General features: G+C 38.2%; 1 protein-coding gene across 1 annotated transcript; it reads left to right on the forward strand.

Moving 5' to 3' along the window:
- Positions 1-65: 65 nt before the first annotated feature.
- Positions 66-12,845, forward strand: LOC148049432 (uncharacterized). The gene is made up of 4 exons (XM_087703510.1): positions 66-190; positions 1,682-1,791; positions 9,623-9,673; positions 11,233-12,845. The coding sequence occupies exons 1-4, from the start codon at positions 66-68 to the stop codon at positions 12,828-12,830; spliced, it is 1,884 nt and encodes a 627-aa protein (XP_087559636.1). The 3' UTR covers positions 12,831-12,845.
- Positions 12,846-18,978: the final 6,133 nt, after the last annotated feature.

Here is an 18,978-nt window from a genome sequence, read left to right on the forward strand (position 1 = left end):
ACTGTTTATTTTCTTTTTCTTCTTTAGGGCCAGGTATTTCCAGCCACTACCTGTTCCCAGCTTGCATGGGTTTGCCAAGACATTCCAGGGTGCCTTCTGTCCTCTTCACAGGATGGATAAAAGATGGAATAGACTATTACAAGATCCTGGGGGTCACTCCAAATGCCTCCCATGATGAAATTAAAATGGCGTAAGTCGGTCTTCCACATGCTCAGCCTTCCAGCTTTTAGTGCCTACTGTGAGCCTGTGGATGATTCCCAAAGCCACCAAGTTTCACTATGTGGGCAGGTAGAATTTCTCTGTACTTTCTGGGATAGTCTGTTTTTTATCAAGAAAATTAATCAAGTATGTTCAATTTAATTTGTTTCAATTTCAGTAGGCATAAATTTTCTATACCTTTTAATAGCTTTTATTCTCTGGGGGTTTTTTTCCTTCTTTAAAATAAAATTAGAGGGTGGGAAGGAAATTAATTTGAGGATTAAGCTTCTTAATCCAAATCAGACAAAAGTCTGAAACATCCTTTTAAAAAAGGATCAGCAAACTTGATTTGCCATATACTGTCAACCAACACCCATTATTCCTTATCAAAATGGCCATTGGTGAGACATTTGGGAATTACAAGCAGTAAATCCAGAATACAAAGTCTTGTGAATCCTTGTTTTTAAAACTTCAGTTTAGCAAGATTCTTGGCAAGATTATCTTGTTAAATTATTCATTGAAGTTGATTAAGAATTAGGTTTTTTTTTCTCAAGTGTACATCATCACTATTAAATAGTAGGGTACAATAGTAGCAATCCACTAGCACAGGGGACATCATGGAAAAATCTACATAGTTTATAAGAATCAATAATGATTTGATGGCAGATAATCAAACTACAGAGGAAAGGATAAAATTAAACAGGAAACACTGGTAGGTTTTGAGAAAGATAACTATGGTTTTTAAACAATGCTAAACCCAAATAACCAACACCCCCCAAAAAACAGTCTTGAAGTGACAATGTTTATGACACCTTGTTTAGTATGTTTAGTGTAGGTAGTCCTTGTTTAGCCACCACATTTCGATCTGGCATCTCAGTTGTTAAATGAGATGGACCCTAAATTAAACCATGACTGTGTTTATAATTTTACTTCAGCTTTTCTTTACACATCTGTGAAGGTCATAAATGGAAGGATTGGTTAAGTTAACCATTGCAATGACAAATGGTTTCTATAATGAGGCAATCACTAAGCAACTACCTAGACCCTGATGACGAACATATTGCACACGTGCTTTACCACACATGTGCGCATGCCTCACACCTGTCAGCTGGTTTTTGGGTCTTGCATGTGCAGGGGGAGCATGTGGGAGGTCCCATTTTTGGTCCCAGGATGCTGCAGGGTGGCCTGCTAGGCCAAAAACAGGGTGCGGGGGGACACGGGGATGTCACGCACACATTGCATTATGGGTACATGCATGTGTGCACATGCGCTGTCATGCACATACACGTTTTTGGCATGCTATGATAAAAAGGTTAGCCATAGCTGACCTATACTGTCCTTGGTACTAGTGAGTACCAGTATCTGTCCAATATGCTTGCTTCTGATTCTTTGAGAAGTATTCCAGAATGAAAGAAAGCTTAGAATGGAATTTATAATTTGCTCAAAAGACTTATTATTTGCAGCCTTCCCTCTAACTGCATAGGTACAGAATGCAGCTGAAGAAGTGGCATCCTGACAAAAACCCAGATAACAAAAAAGAGGCTGAAGAGAAGTCAAAGGAGATAATGGAAGCATACAAAGTGCTGTCAAATGGTAAAGATCCAGCATTTTCATCCTTCCTAGATTAAACTCCCTTCAGGGGTGCCCTTACTTAGCATTATCAACACATTGATTCAACATCATATCTCTTCCAACTTATGTCTATAACCATGTTGCTTGTATCTTTCAATTTATATTGTTTTTATTTGTTTCCTAATACGTTTTGATAGCTTATTGTAACCTTGACTATCATTAAGTGTTGTATCTTTTTATTCTTGATGAATGTATTTTATTCTCCTTATGTACACTGAGAGCCTATGCACCAAAGACAAATTCCTTGTGTGTCCAATCATACTTGGCCAGTAAAAAATTCCATTCTATTCTATTCTATCATTCCAAATGGATGACTGCAATAACTGCAATGACACCTTTTACATGTAATGAGGTTTCCCCCCCCCCCAATGGAAATGAGAAAGATAGAACTTTTAGGAAAATGCAAAGGCTTGCAAAGACGTTATGTTTGCATGCACATAAGATGACAGGATGAGAATATGATAGTGTGTTACTGTCCTCCATTTCTTCATAATGCTGTTCATGGATTAGAGTGGGGAAGATATTCTTTTTTATCCTATGATATGCCTTGGCCATTCACTTCAGTTGCCTTCATTTAAAAAAATAATAATTCCTAAATTCCTCCTTAATTGCAGTTTTCTCTCACCATATACATGTATACATCCAAATTAGACTGTGTTGTTTCTCCATGTCATATATTATTTGTGGGTACATGCATAATTATGTATATATGTATGTATATATGTATGTACGTATTCATGCATTCATGCATTCATTCATTCATTTTGTCATGTTTATGTAGTGTATATTAGAGATGGCGATCCTTTGAGAGCTGTATGCAATAAAATTTCATATTAATGTATGCTGATTAGTGTACATTCAAAGTGACAAATTATTGTAAGTTCTAAGTGCTAAATTATCTCCATTTTGGGCGGTATTATTTTTCTTGATATCCAGTAAACTTCTATATTTCTCTAGTGTGTATGTGTTACTTTAATAATATAGTTTAAAAATCTTGTAAGAGAACTGAAGTTTTATTCACATGAACTTTTAGGGAGACTCGTGGTAGACCTGGATTGCCCTTTTGGGCTGTGTGTTTTGAGTTTTCGTTTTGATTTTAGTCTTTTCAGTGGATATTTATGGGATGATATCATAGAGCATATTCAGTTTGATGTTTTATGGATTTTTATTGTATTTTATTATCTCGTAGCATGCAAATGTATGAATTAAATATATGACATTTGACAATACACTGAAATACATGGTTTGCCTGTAATATAAGTGAAACAATGAAACCCTTGTAGTTTGCTAGACAATAAGCAGCTTAGCACGATATCACTCTATTATCCAAGAATAGAAAGGAGGATTGTGGGAAAAAGGAACAGAAGCAGGAAGAGCTCTGAGAACATCCGTCTAATCCAGTGTTTCTCCACCTTGGCAACTTTAAGTCCTGTGGACTTCAACTCCCTGGGAGTCGAAGTCCACAGGACTTAAAGTTGCCAAGGTGGAGAAACACTGGTCTAATCATATAAGAGGCATGCTAGGCAGTGTGAAAGAAGGAATGAGGAGTCAAAGCAGGGAAGCAGATTTTTCATCACATTTGCTTATTAATTGATCTAACTCAAAATTAAGAGTGCAAATGAAAGTATGCTTTGTTTTGAAACTGGAAAAAAACATTCCATTCCAGAATTTCTGCTGATTCAGATTGGCAAAACAAATCTGAATGTTTTGGCAGTTCTGGATTTTGAATGAAGTTACACGCAGGGAGATCCCTGAAGGACCCTGGAATGAATAGGGTGAATCTAATGCACATCTCCCCTCTCTCCTGCCCTCCTCAGTGCAGCTTCCCCAATTGGCCGGCTTCCTAATTTTTTAGCATCTTCTCTTCCTTCCCTTTTCTTGGCTGCTATGGCTGTTCATGTGTGACATCTCTGTACTTAAAATCCTAGTTCAGTGATGGCAAACCTTTTAGACACCAAGTGCCCAAACTCCGCATGTGCACATGCCCAACCCAAATGGTGTGTGCGTGCACAAACCTGTGCATGTGTGGACATGCGTGCATGTGGAACAGAGACCCGAAGACCAACTGGCCGGCGGGAGGCAGGGCATCCCAACACCGGCAGCGTGGCAAAAGGGGTAAGATCTTTTTCTTTCATGAGCTTTTGTTTCATCATTTGCAGGGAAACAGAAGCTCACTAAAGAAACGCCATGGAGATCTGATCTGGGGCGACAGCTCATGTGCCAGCAGAGAGGGCTCTGTGTGCCACCTCTGGCACGCGTGTCATAGGTTGCCATCACGGTCCTCGTTCATTCAAGAAAGAATACTATTAAATCACTATACCTTCTCTAATTCCAAACACAAACAAATAAAACACTTCACTGAAATATAACTGTTACTCATGTATGACAGTGGCTAAGTCATTTTGGTGCCATATGTTTATGTGTTGCTAACTTTCTTAGCTAGTATTGTGTTTAACTATCACAGCCGGTGATTCTCCCTATTTGTCATTAATTCTACTGAAGAATTATCCTGTAGATTGTATCAATTTCATAATCTTGTTTTTTTTTCCTGCACAAAGCTCCCTAATTCAAGAATGTGGAACAACCTGCCCAGTTGCTACTGTTTCAGTTATTCCAGTATTTGCTTTTATACAATGTCATTGACGTTCAATTGTGGTGAGACTTTTATGCATTGTCATAATACATTTTCCTCTTTCATGCCACTTTGTTTTTCCTTATTCATTTAAACCCGGCATGCGATGGCAATCCTGTAGAAAGTGTTCCACTGAAAAACAACTTTGCAGAAAGTTACTTTATTCTAGATATGCTAACCCGGCAGTCATTCGTTTTAAACAAAACTTTGCTTCTTTAGCATCTGCAATACAAGTTTAATCATTTTCATTTCCATTTATTCAATTACATTCCATTCTGCTAGCCATTATTATTACAACAATTACTGTATTCTACTGTATTACTATTCAATCATTATTATGATTACAATGCCATACTCCATAGTAATATTAGTTAGCAATATTTTCTTTATGTGAACATTGTATTGTCTTAATTCCTCTCCCTGGAATTTCTTCTTTTTGTTACTCTCCAGTATGTACAGTACTTATAACTTTCCACACTGAGCTTTTTATATTTGCACTTTTCCTTGCTGTCCCTCTATACCGCTTTTCCTTTGGACCATTTACTCAATTGAAGGAAATATACCTTATTTTATTTGGCTGCTTTACTCGGTTTGCTGGTGGCTCTAAGAACAATGTCGTCTCTATTGTCCTCTTATGCCTGTTTCAAAATTGCAGCCTTATTGGCAATTCTGCCCTGCTAATTCTGGGGAGAAAGTTCAAATACAGGTAGTCCTTCACTTACGACCACAACTGAGCCCAAAATTTATGTTCTTAAGTGAGACATTTGTTAAGTGAGTTTTGCTGCATTTTACAACTTTTCTTGCCACAGTTGTTAAGTGAATCACTGCAGTTAATAAGTTAGTAATAAAGTTATTAAAGGAATCCAGCTTCTCAAATGATTTTGCTTATGAGAAAGTCGCAAAAGATGATCATGTGACCTTGGGACACAGCAACCGTCATAAACCGCCAAGCATATGAATTTTGATCAGATGGTCATGGGGATGCTGCAAGGGTCGTGATTGTAAAAAATTGTCATAAGTCACATTTTTCAGTACCAGTGTAACTTTGAATGGTCACTAAATGAACTGAAATAAATGGAGAACCTGTAGGAGGGGAAGAAGGCTGCAGTTTTTCCAAACAGCTTGTTCTTCTACATTCCGATCTTCAAAAAAAAAAAGAGGAAAAAAGAGGATGCAAGGAATTAGAGCCCAGTGAGTTAGGCACTGGTATCTGAGAAGCTTCCAGAGAAACTCTTAAAGTTCATAAACATCTTGAAGACAATGTTTTCAATTACCAGGTGGCAAAGTCAGCATAGTTTTATGAAAAACAAGTCTCGTCAGGGTAATTTTTTGAGAGGATAATTTCCATAATGGATTGTGGGGAGGCTGTCAACATAATGTATCCTGACCAGCAAAACATTTGACAAAGTATCTCATGATCTGCTAATTAGCAAGCCTGTTAAATATGGGCTGAACAGCATCACAATGAAGTAGAGGCATTGTTGTTGTTTCAAATGTGGTTCTCATCAAATTGGAGGGAGGCATTGAGTTGAAAGCCATAACATTCAAACCTGAGTTTTCTACTCTTCTATAAATTTAATAATGATGGGTGAAGAGGTTGAGAAAATAATGTATTAAGTTTGCAGATGACAGAAACCTAGATGGCTCACTGGGAATTGAGCAGCATATAAATTTAATACACTACGGCTGGTCAGGCAGTCAGCCAGATGTTTACACTGGAATTGGCATTTTGATCCATTGAGTCCTTCCTAAGGACCTGGAATAGGCAGGTGTTGTTGTTTAATAATATTAAAGATATTAAAGATATTGTGCAGGATATAAGGTGTTCCAAGTAAAACTGCCTTTTGTATTTGCTTGATGGTGATTTTATTGATGCTGATAGTGTTCAAGTGTTGCTTCAGATTTTTTGGGATTGCACCCAAGGTGGCTATTACTGTTAATACTATCTTTGCTTTCTTTTGCCACAGTTGTTCTACCTCTGTTTGCAAGTCTTTATATCTTACTATTTTCTCCAGTTCTTTCTATTTTCTTCTGCTCTATTGTAGTGTTCGCTATCCAGACTTTTTTGTCTGGATTGTTAAATTTGGGATGCTATGAGGCAGGTGCTTGTCTGTTTGAATTCTAAAGTCCCAGGGCATTGTAGATTCATTTTCTATTACTTTGTATACATATTTTGTGGCCTCACAATTCTTGCTTCAGGTAGTGAAACTATCAAAATTGGTACTAGTGATATTGAAAATTGTGTTCCCGTTCACTAGGTGTGTTCAAGAAGAAGCCAGCTGTTGGGATACTTGAATTTGGATTTCTTTACTGAGCAGGGAGCTGGACTTGATGGCTTAAAAATACTTCTTTCAGTTTTACAAGTTTGTGCTTAAATTGATAAAAGATTCAAATTGCTTGTCTTTTGGCAATCAATAAGAGATCTATTAATTAATTAAAACTAGTTTTATTCTGTAAATAATTAATTTAATATTCAGTATATCTCACACATTTCTGCTTAATGAATTTAAATCTAATCTAAAACTAATAAATATTGTTGCTTCTTATATTCAAATTAATCTATCACAACTTTAAACCAAGAGCTCAACAAATTCTTTATAGATGAGTTAGATTTAGATTTCATTGTCTCTCTTTGTGATGCCAACAGACCCTTATACAATTGTTTCTTTTTTTATTGATATCAGAGTAATAAATGACAGTGTGAGCATACCATTAGCATTGTTAAATAATTAACCGACCCTCAGGAATGCACTGCAGATATATCCTTTGCTCAAAGAATAATTTTCTCATGTTATATCTGAAGTGTAATTTCTATTACATCTGTTATAAACTTCTTGTACATACTTTCTCTTATGATCACATTATATCTTGAAAAATCTTGTCCATTTTGTTGAGATATTTGCTCCAACAACTGATCATGAGCTGGAATTAATATATTCCGTTCATACTCATGAGTCTGATTTTTTTTTGTCAGTAACACCACTACCTCTAAAGAATGGTGAGAACAGAGTATCATCTATGATTAACTTTTCATTGATTGACCAATAAGCGTGCAATCAATAAAATAAACAACACAAAACTATTCTCTAAGAGCAAGAACTATTAACAATCATTTATTGGCAAAGCTTTCACATATAGCCAAATTTTGTTACTTGATTTTGATTATTTAACAGTGCAAACAAATGTTATTCTTGGAAATTTAAATAAAAGAGGAGTAATCAACCGTTGGTGAATGACCCTGTAGACTGGCAATACAGAAGAACATGAGCTGTGGTTTCTATGGCATCCATCAGAGATGGACCAAACCGGTAGTGGAATTCAGGCCTGGGTCGCAGAACCAGCAGCGACCCAGGCCTGCCACGCCCCCGAATCAGTTCCCTCCCACTGCTGGGCCACCGCCATTTTGGTTTTTAGTGACTGCATGTGCGCAATTCACTGTAAATTGTTCTGCACACATGCAAAGAACAATTTACATTGAACAGCGCATGTATGGGTTTCACGCAGGTTGCGAACCGATAGTAAAACTGGCAGCAACCCACCCCTGGTAGCCATATCACAGGAGCGGGGCAGTCTCAGGTTTCATATGAGGTTTTCTTATATTTCCCTTCCAAGAGAGCTATGAAGAGGACATTAACTGGAGCTAAAGAAAAGGCTAAAGAAAAGGATTTGGTTATAGTCTTTGTGAACATAGAAGCACATATATGAATTGGGTCTTCTTTAAACACCAGCCTGAAGCTTATGATTAATTTCTGCAGCAATCAACTAGACACATATGCAGGGTGTTCTTTATATTTTGTGGCAATACTGTTCCGAACTGAATCAGAATTAGAACAGAGTTGGACAGGCCTTGGAGATCTTCTAGTCCAGCCCCCTGTTCAAGCAGGAGATCCTATACTATTTTTCCCATCGTGTGCCAAAAACGGGAGGAGCGCAGGGGGGTTGTGTGCAAGCGTGCCCACACCCACAATGCTAAGTGCACGCAACCCTGTGTACATGCATATGCGCATAACCCCCGCCCTCCCCTCCGCTTTTGGTGCATAATGGAAAGCCAGCGGCTTTCTAGGAGCCTGGGGAGGGTGAAAACAGCCTCCCCCGGCCTCCCGGAGGCTTCCCTGAAACCTCTGGAGGGTGAAAAACAGCTGAAAAAGAAGGCCGAAGTCAGTTGGCCAGCACGTGTATGAGCGCTGGAGCTGACAGGGCAACGCCTCACATGCCCTAACAAATGGCTCTGCGTGACACCTGTGGCACGCATGCTATAGGTTCGCCATTACAGTCCTATACCATTTCAGACAAGTGACTGTCCAGTCTCTTCTTAAAAATCTCCAGTGATGAAGCACCCACAACATCTGAAGGCAAGCTGTTCCACTGGTTCACTGTCCTCACTGTTAGGAACTTCTCCTTAATTCCAGGTTGCTTCTCTCCTTGATTAGTTTCCATCCATTGTTTCTTGTCCTGCCTTCTGGTGCTTTAGAAAATAAATTGACCCCCTCTTCTTTGTGGCAGCCTCTCAAATACTGGAATACTACTATCATGTCCCCCCAGTGATGGGTTCCGGATCTCGTTACAACCGGCATCCCCCTTTCCACGATGCCTCCGTGATGCTCCAGTTGCTCGGCAGAGTGTTGCGCAGGCACCGTGCGCTCCATGCGCGGGTGCCGTGCGCTCCATGCACAGGTGTCGTGCGCGCCATGTGCATGCACGGAAGTGCCGAAGAGCTCAAATACAGGTAAGGAGCTCGGCTGGGTGGGCCCTCCGGAGCACCGTACCGGAATGGTACCCGGTGCTCCCGGCAGGCACCAGTACACCCATAATGGGGCATACCGTCTGCAACCCACCACTGTGTCCCCCCAGTCCTTCTTTATATCAAATGATGTTGATGCGTTTGATATTGATACAACTGATATTTGATATTGATATAACTATATCATTTAGTTATCAGTTCGATGATATCAAAATGTTATCATCAAATAACATTGAGTATTGATATAACTGATTTGATATTCTTTGCATTTAATAAGTTTTGCAGCATCAATGTGTTTGAACATTTAAATAATTACTGTTTCTTTGTATAAACACATGGTATTGTTCAGAATCTTGAATAACTCTACTAACTTTACCATTTTTGCATCAGATAACTTCACGGTACATTTTTCCTTTCAGAGAACAAACGTAACCTTCCCTGTTCCCTCAGCGATAAACAGAATGAAACTGGTGAGTAATTTAGCAACTGAGCTGCCTGTTGTCCAAGTCCCACTGGAGGAACACTAAACTCATAAGTGTCTCTGTGGCACATCTCCTGATTTACAGAGTCATACCTGAGAATAAATATCAGAGGATACTTATGAGGAACAGCTGGTCACCAAAGAGATATGTTTCCTTATCACAACATGGTATAGCAACATTTAGTTAACGAAGATATGAATGATATCATTCTGGTCAGTTTTACAATCCCCATTCCACTCTGTTGTCTTCTTTTAGGAATTTTGAAGAATGCAATAACAAAACACACTACCCATCATTAAAAAAAAATATTGTGAGGGAGATGCAGGTCAGTGTCTGATAGTTTATCTTCATAGCCAACATATTAGCCCTGAAGCAGAACTGAAATGGCAAAGTAGCTTTCATGCTTGGATCCAGCCTTGTCTTAACTCCCTTGAGGATTTGAGGCATTGATAGACTCTGGCATCCTGGATCATCAAGCCAGCAGCAAAACAATTAAAATACAGATGTGTTTTGCTTTCAAGTGACCTGGCAGATATTGATAAAAAGAAAAAGTGGTATGTTAATATTTTGAGCATATCAGTTTGACTAGAGCAGTGATTGATTATAATCCGAGTATTCCAAAAGTTCCTACTTAATAAACTGTGCCCCCTGTGTCGTATTTGTGATGATTTCATGACTATGAGCTATAATATCTAATGAAGTTGTACACACAATATCATTCCTGATCCTCCAGACTGTAAACAATTCCTTCTGAATCCTTAAAATTTTAAGGCGTTATCTTGACTCTGAATATTTTTGTGAGGGCATTTATATTTGATTTTAGAAGCAACAGGAAGAAATTGTGGTACATATGGTTCTCGACTTACAAAATTTCATTTAGTGACCATTCAACATTACAATGGCCCTGACAAAAGGGACTTAAGACAGTTTTTCACACTTACAACTGTTGCAACACCCCCATGGTCATGTGATCAAAATTTGTATTCTTGGCAACTGGTTCATAGTTATGACGGTTGCAGTGTCCTTGGGTCACATGATCACCTTTTCACTTTTTATGAATGGGGAAGCCAAATTTACTTAACAACCATGTTACTAACTTAACATTTGAAAATGAGATCACTTAACAAGCAGATTGCTAATTTATCAATTGATTCATTTAACAATTGTGGCAAGAAAGGATGTAAAATGAGACAAAACTCAACAACTGTTTCACTTAGCATCAGAAATTTTGGGCTCAATTGCCATAAGTTGAGCTTTATCTGCATTATCCGCAATGTATATTTATCTAGCTAGCCTGTTTCCTACACTGAACCTCCAAAGTAAAACATAATAAATGAAATGCCTTGAATTATCCTAATGTTCTTGTGCAATACTATACTTTCCAACTTAGGCCTTTAGGTATGGAATTCCTTCAGGGGTACATGAGTAGGTAGACAGCTGTGGTCCGGAAGAACACCACAAATATTTGCACCTGGATGGCAGGAATTTAAATGTCCTGAATTGCCCAATTTGTTCTTTAATTAGATTAAAAATCTAGTTTCTTTCAGGTGTGCTGCCTGTTCATGAGAAACCCAAGAACAGTAGCCCAAGAAAAGAGGAATCCCACAAAAAATTGGATAAACAAAGCATTCAAGGAACTGAGTCCACTTCAGAGAATGACAGTGGTTCCTGTTATGATTATGAAGATTCAACCTTTGAATCTACCAATGTGTCATCCCATTCAGAGGATAATCTCAGTGTTGAATCTGAGGAGGAGTCACATAGTGAATCAAAATCTGAATCCAGTTCTGAAATTAGTGAGTCCAGTGAACTTAGCGCAGACTCAGAATCTGAGTTTCACTATTCAGAACCTTCCAAGTCCCTTCTTATATCTGTGCGGGAGAAGTCCCAGCTAAGGACAAACCAAAATACATTATCTATCAAAGAAATAGATTTTCAGGCCAGGAATTATCTCAACCAGAGGCCTGATAGAAGAAATGGATCGCAGACTGAGGTGAAAACAGGGCCTGGTGTGAAAAGCGAGCTGCATACTAAGAACAGGAAGTTCAGCCGAGAGCCTCTTAGTGAGAATAGTGAGAATTGCAATGGGAAGAGGAAGGCTCAGGCAGAAAAAAATAGGCCATATCAAACAAAAATTAAACAGGATGAACACCTAGCGATCCAGATTGGGAGCCCCACGCTACAAGAATTAGAAACTGAAGAATACAGTGGGGAGAGAAAGAGACTTGCCATTAAGAAAAAAGAGCAAAATGAGAAATTTGAACATCACAGCAAGAAAAAAATTCAGAAAGGGAAGACTGACGGCCTTCCTGGTAAGCTACAAATTAGGAAGCCTCCAACACAGAAGAGCAGATCTTGCCCCAGAGAGGAGCTGGACACCAGAACTGGGCATCCAACTGGACAGAAACAAAGATTTGACCAACCTGATTCATGTCCTAGATATATGAGACCTCTCAGAAAGAATACTGTTTCATTGTCCCCGCAAAGGGGAGGCCGGAATGGGAAGGCAGATGTAGGGCAATCACAAAAAAGTGAGCTGAAAGTTGGTAAGGCAAGATATCCTCAAAATAAAGAGATTCAGACAAGGAGAAGCAAGTTGCATGCTGGGAAGAGCAAGGTCAACATCCAGAAAAATGATTTACATGCTATAAAGAACGGCCAAAAAAGAGAACCACCAGCTGGGAAGAACAAGATAAATGTAGGAAAAAGTGGATGGCCTGATGGGAGAGTGAAAAAACCAGACCCTGAGGCCAGAGAGGGAGATGTGGAGAACAGCAGACCTGCTTACACATGGAAAGTACCAGCTACTGTCTGGTTTGGCCCAGCAGAAAATGCAAGCAGCTTTCCATTCGGTGGGATGACTGAATTACTGTATGGCCAAACAGTTTTATCAGATAAAAGAAAACCATATGGGGCAAATCCAACTTTGCGTAGTAACCAGGGGCCAAACATCCAGTCATGGAGTAAAATAAACCCATTACATCTGAAGAAGAACTACCTTCCACACATTGGTGTCTCATTTCAGGAGAGGAAGACTTGGCCACCACATATAACCAATCCCGCTGAAATATGTACATCAGATGTCTCATCTTCCTGCCCAAGATGTACCCAGTGCTGGTGCAAGTGGTTTCACCATAGTCTGTGAAAATATGCCCAAGTGCTGGACACTTGTTGCAGAGAAGTTTCCACGTACAGCAGCTTTTCAATAAAGAATGGTTTGAAAGTCAAGTTTGGTTTCTATTACAGGTTCCTTCTCCAGGAGATAGAACAGATGCAGCAAGGGAGCTTCTGGTACTTAGGATAATGTGAAGGAGAGTGAATGAATGCCATGTTTGAGTGTCTCTGTTTTCCTTGCTACTTAAACTAAGATTAAAACAATGCTGCATTTTTTAGACGTGGGGTTCACACAGAATGCTTATGTCTTTAATTCTGGAAACTTACCAGCAAGTATATGCTTGTATAAAAAGAACTAGAGAAGGGGTTGGGTTGATGGGCCTGGATCTTCTCATTCTCTATCACCAATCAGAAATCCCCAGCCGAGTCTCCTGTTTCCCCATCTCTATTCATTGTATTACAGACTGCCTTTGAATGTGGGTTAAAGATTTAGTTCTGAGTGGATATATTTCATATCACGTTAGAAATGTGCATTTCGCTATATTTCCTGAGACTTTGAATGGGGGTAATGGAACAGAGCAGAAATGATTGTTCAAATTAATAATAAGAGCTCCCTCAAGATCTATTAGGTTCTCATACAGAAGGGAATGATATCCTACCTTCAGAAATAACTCATGTGATCCAATAGGTTCACAGTATATTCTGTCTTTCTAGTCTTCTCAATTGTATTCTGCTTTGAAAATGAACATTTTACCAAAATTTTTATTTCTTTTCCAAATGTTACCTATACTTAAAAAAGATGCGAACCTTTTAGAATGGCAGAAGGGTATCAACAAATTTGTATGGGCAGGAAAGAAGCCGAGGGTAAAGATGAAAATAATGCAAGATGTACGTGAGAGAGGAGGATTGAAACTACCTAATTTAAAACTATATTATGATGCAGTGGCATTATCTGTAATTAGTGATTGGACTCATTTAACCAATGATAGAATATTGAATATTGAGGGACACGATCTGGTATTTGGTTGGCATGCTTACCTGTTATTCAACAAAAAATTGGATAAGCATTTTAAAAGTCATATTTTAAGAAATGCTTTACTGCGGGTTTGGAAAAAATACCAATATAAATTAAATGACAAGATACCCATGTGGGCAATTCCTAGACACGCAATTGAAAATATGAATATAGCACAAAAACAGGACAGAATTACTTACAGACAGCTTCTTACCTCGGAAAGGGGGGTATTACAATTAAAATCTTTAGAGGTATTAAAAGAGGAGAAGGTAGTTCAAACATGGTTCCAGTATGGGCAATTACAGGCTAGGTGGAAAATAGATCAAAAAATTGGTTTTATCCAAGTTGAGGATAACTTGTTTAAACAAATAAGAGATCAAAGCTTAATGCATATAAAGAGGATATATAATGTATTAATACAGATGGATTCGGAAACAGAATTAGTTAAAGATTGTATGATAAAATGGGCTCAAAATATTGAAGAACCAATAATGTTGGATACATGGGAAAGAATCTGGGTAAGAAATGTGAAATTTACACAAGCTCAAAATCTGAGAGAAAATTTTTACAAGATGTTCTATAGATGGCATTTAGATCCTAAAAAGTTGGCTTCTATGTATCCAAATGTACAGCCTAAATGTTGGAGGTGTGGTTCTCTCGATGCTACATATTATCATATATGGTGGACCTGCCAAAAGGTTAAGGCATTCTGGATAAAAATATGGTGGGTTATGCAAAATATTTTTAAAAGAAGGATAAAGTTGACTCCTCAGTTATTTTTACTAGGTATATGTACTGACTTTACAGTGGCAGAGACTAACTTGATTCTGCACCTAATAACTGCAGCAAGACTGTTGGTGGCACAATACTGGAAGAAGGAAGACTTGCCTACAATCCAAGAATGGACATTGAAAGTCACAAACTTAGCCAAGATGGCTAAAATATCAGCATATCTTAAAGATCACTCAAATGAGAGATATAAACGAGACTGGAAAAAATTAATTGACTATATACAAAATAAATACGGGACCAAAAAATTCCAGTTAGCCTATGCTTAAGATCAGAAATGATTTAAACTGTTTAAAGTTAGTTCAGTAAGAAGAAGCTAAGGTCAATGTAGAATGTTATTAATTTCTTTATTTCTTTTTTCTCAATAGATTTTAGACTGTGTTAGTTAAAAATCCATACCATGTACGGGTTCTGGGAAGTCGGGGGGGGGGGAAGGAGGAGGGGGACTGGGGGGGTGGAGGGAGGGAGGGGCATACAAAAAAAATTGTACTTCAATGTTTTAATGATTGACGAATGATGAAATATTTGTGTTTTTTAAAAGAAATAAAACCTTTAAAAAAAAAAGGAAATGTGCATTTCGCTATATTTCCTGAGACTTTGAATGTGGGTAATGGAACAGAGCAGAAATGATTGTTCAAATTAATAATAAGAGCTCCCTCAAGATCTATTAGGTTCTCATACAGAAGGAAATGATATCCTACCTTCAGAAATAACTCATGTGATCCAATAGGTTCACAGTATATTCTGTCTTTCTAGTCTTCTAAATTGTATTCTGCTTTGAGAGGCAATAGCTCTGAAAAACATTCATAATGCATTCATTTTGGTCTGAGAATAAGCCCAACATTGGGCAGAATGCTTATTTGCATTTTAAATCTGTCTTCTGCTAAGTATCTTTTTGGTGATCCAAGATCAGCATATTTTTTTTTTTTAGTATTTTAGTATTTTATTAGGATTTATAGGCCGCCCTTTTCCCTGAGGGGACTCAGGGCGGCTTACAATCATTAGGGAGGGGGTGCAATTCAAAATAAACAATATGTGAGCAAAATAAAGTAATAAAAACACAACTTGCATTCAACATTCAACACTCGGGTGGGGCAAAATAAGAAAGGTTGAATGGTTAATTTAATTCCCCACCTGGAAATGATGTAAGACAAATTAACAAATGCTATACAGGTAGGTCACAATTAGTGCAAGTTTGAATAGTGTGGTATTCAATTTAGTACAAATTATAAATTGATAGGTTGTGTTTAATGTGAACCCAAATTCAGTTAACATGAGGTGCAGTTGAGGCTCATACATGTGTAGATGTTATTGGGGTTCTAATCATTGTGATGCAATATGGAGAAAAGGTTCTTTTTGAGGAAAGCTCCAAAAAGAAGTTCATTTTGAAGAACTACAGCAGAATATAGGAGATAGTAGGTATTTTTATTTATTTATTTATTAAATTTATACACCACCCATCCCACTATCCAAAGTTACTTTTGGCAGTTTACGAAAAGTATGCTTTGGATATGAGTTTATTCTCTTTTGTTGTTTTAAAGAATATATTAATAAACTTATTAAAATTATGTTTAAAGAGCGTAATTGCCTATTTTCATCAAGCTGGAGCCAATTACCCTATAGTCCATTCAAATATCATTCAATAGTGCAAAATTGAATAGTGCAGCCATTTTGTGGGATTCATTAACCACTCTAACGGAGACGTACCTGCGTATTAGTCTTACACTCTGAGTAAAAGCAAGAGATGCTTTAAGTATTGTACTTGACAGGAAACATGCAATTCAGCAACATGAAAAATTAAAAGAAACAACTATTAGTTTAATCCACAAGGATGGTGCAGCTATATTTTTCATAAGACAAGCAATGAGAATTAGGTCCTTTAATTTTGTAATTAATACTTAGAAGTACCATTTGTATTCATTCTTGTGTCTCATTTAGTATTAGACTAATTCTGAGTTCAACAGAAATATTGTCCACCTGGTCATAAAATCCTTTCAACCACTGAGCAACATTTTGAGCAAGTTGATTTTGCCATGATGGAGAAAGGACTGACATATTTAGTGCACGTTCGGAAGGGAAGTAGAAAAACTCAAATAAAAAAGAAAACAATCGTGCAAAAATCAGACAAGTAGACACTACGTCTGAAATTTGTGCCATAACTTAATAATCAAGTAATTACTGTCATATTCCCACCCTATAATCATGCACATGGATAGAATATACAGTCATGGTGTATGCCTCTGGCATTGCTACTTAGATAATATCTATGACTGCACTCTAGCAATGACCAAAACCAAAATAACACAACATAAAGTAACACATGTCAAGAAAAGAAAACATTCAATGCATTGCCCATTTTACTTAGCTGATACTCTTGCCAAGTGCTTGCAGAATACACACAGCTCTCTTTTGATAGAAATTCAAGACTTATTCAGGAAGGAGAAGATTCTTGATAAGCAGCCGAAGAAAGGGAAGGCACTGAAACATGTGATATATGCAGGAGTGGGCTGCTGAGGGGCTGCAGGGCTTTGGGAGAACCTCTAGCTAAGATTCTGTGCAGTTTGGACAACCCCCAAATCCCACTCCTGGCTGGCCTCGCCCACCCCTCCCCTCCCAGGAGTCCCCATGTGGCCCATTTTATATGTAGGTAAGTGAGGGACACGCACGGAGGCTTGGGGAGGGTACAAAATGGGCCTACCGGAAATTATTCTCCCCTTCACTAAACTGGACGTGAGTGTGGCCAGTGCGTGATGCATCCGGGCTGCGGGTCGCGAGTTTGAAGTCCGGACCTACAGAAACACACAAGGGTGCTTTGTCCCTGCTTTGACCACAACAGTACCTCATTTCAGCCATTTTACTACAATTCAGAGCCAGTGGATATGGTATGCCAAGGGTTTGCTTGAAGAATGCTGCTCTTACTGGAATGGGGCTTCTGCTAAATCCTAAACCTCTTTACTGCATGCAGTATTAAGTATAATTTTGTATCCCCTACTTTACATGTGAATATTTTTGCTTAACATTGTTTTTTTTTAAAAAAAATTGACTTTTTATGATATTAGAACCATAATTTCAATGGACTGTAAGTTAAGAGCATTGTTTCTAATTTTTGCAGTAACCTCTATTTTTAAAGAAAAGTTGAACATTATTCTCTTATCACAATATCATTTTTTCTTAGTCTATTGTTCCATTAGTTTACTTCTGTCATGTTTACACTTCTTTTCATTTCTCCGTTTTTGTTGCAAGCTGCCTAGAGTAACTTCATGGCGAGATAGGTGGTAAATAAACTTAACAAATAAATAAAATAAATAACATATTTTGTGGATCCAATAAAGCAGGGGTATCAAACTCAAGGCCCAGAGGACAGATCCGGCCCACAGGGTACTTAGATCTGGCCCACGGGGTCACCCTGGAAATAATGAAGGACCAGCCTGCAGTGTCTCTGCCAGCTAAAACACGGCTCTGCCGTTTTTACTGGCAGAGGGTTGCAGGAGGATGTACCAGTTGAAAACAGAGCTCAGGAGCCTGTTTTCTCTGGCAGAGCACTTGGGCCACAGGCGTCCCCAACATGAGTGATGTCAAGCTGGCCACACCCACCCTGGCTACACCCACCCTGGCTCCCAAGGTCAAACACAACCCTGATACTGCCCTCAATGAAATCAAGTTTGACACCCCTGCAATAGAGTATATAAACTGAGTGAATAAACTCAGAGTGTCCATGTGTTATTTTGCTGCAGAAACTAAGCAGGGCATCTTTAGGATATCTTTGTTAATTATAATACTTATACCTTCACTACAGAAATTAGTAGACAAGGCTCACACTACCTTTTCATTATATCCTTCTATTCATTACATGATAATCATCACTTATTAACATCTAAATCTACAGTTTGGCTTATGAATATTTATGTATTATCAAGACATGAACAAGAAGAGAAAAGAACTGTGTTTTGCTCTTTCTTAATTTGTTGTTACATCAGCTGTTACCCACACAAACAGGAAAGACTTGTCTGATTCCTATCCAAACTTAGTTCTCTGTAGCTCACATTGATTCAATGTCTATATACTCATTTTGGAAGACAGACATTCCTAAAGGAAGGACTATTACTGCTGCTTCTGTTTCTGTTTCTACTATTTTCCCAAAGCATCACCTTTTGGCAAATTTATTAATTTATGAATGAAACTCTCCAGCTTTTGTGTTATATCAGAGCATGCATAAAATATTCATATAAAAATCCAGAGGGCAGGGATCAGATCTGGCCTTGAAGCTGCTTACTGAAAAGACTTGCCCCATAATTCCAAATGGTTGTACCTCAATTCAAAGAAAATACTACACAGTGCAGGCTGCAAGACAGCTTAAGTCCAGGCCAGGTCTAAG

The sequence above is a fragment of the Thamnophis sirtalis genome, unplaced genomic scaffold (assembly GCF_051295495.1).
Source record: "Thamnophis sirtalis isolate CommonGarterSnake01/CBP01778 unplaced genomic scaffold, rThaSir2_p1.2 scaffold_1, whole genome shotgun sequence".
NCBI classification, from domain to species: domain Eukaryota; kingdom Metazoa; phylum Chordata; class Lepidosauria; order Squamata; family Natricidae; genus Thamnophis; species Thamnophis sirtalis.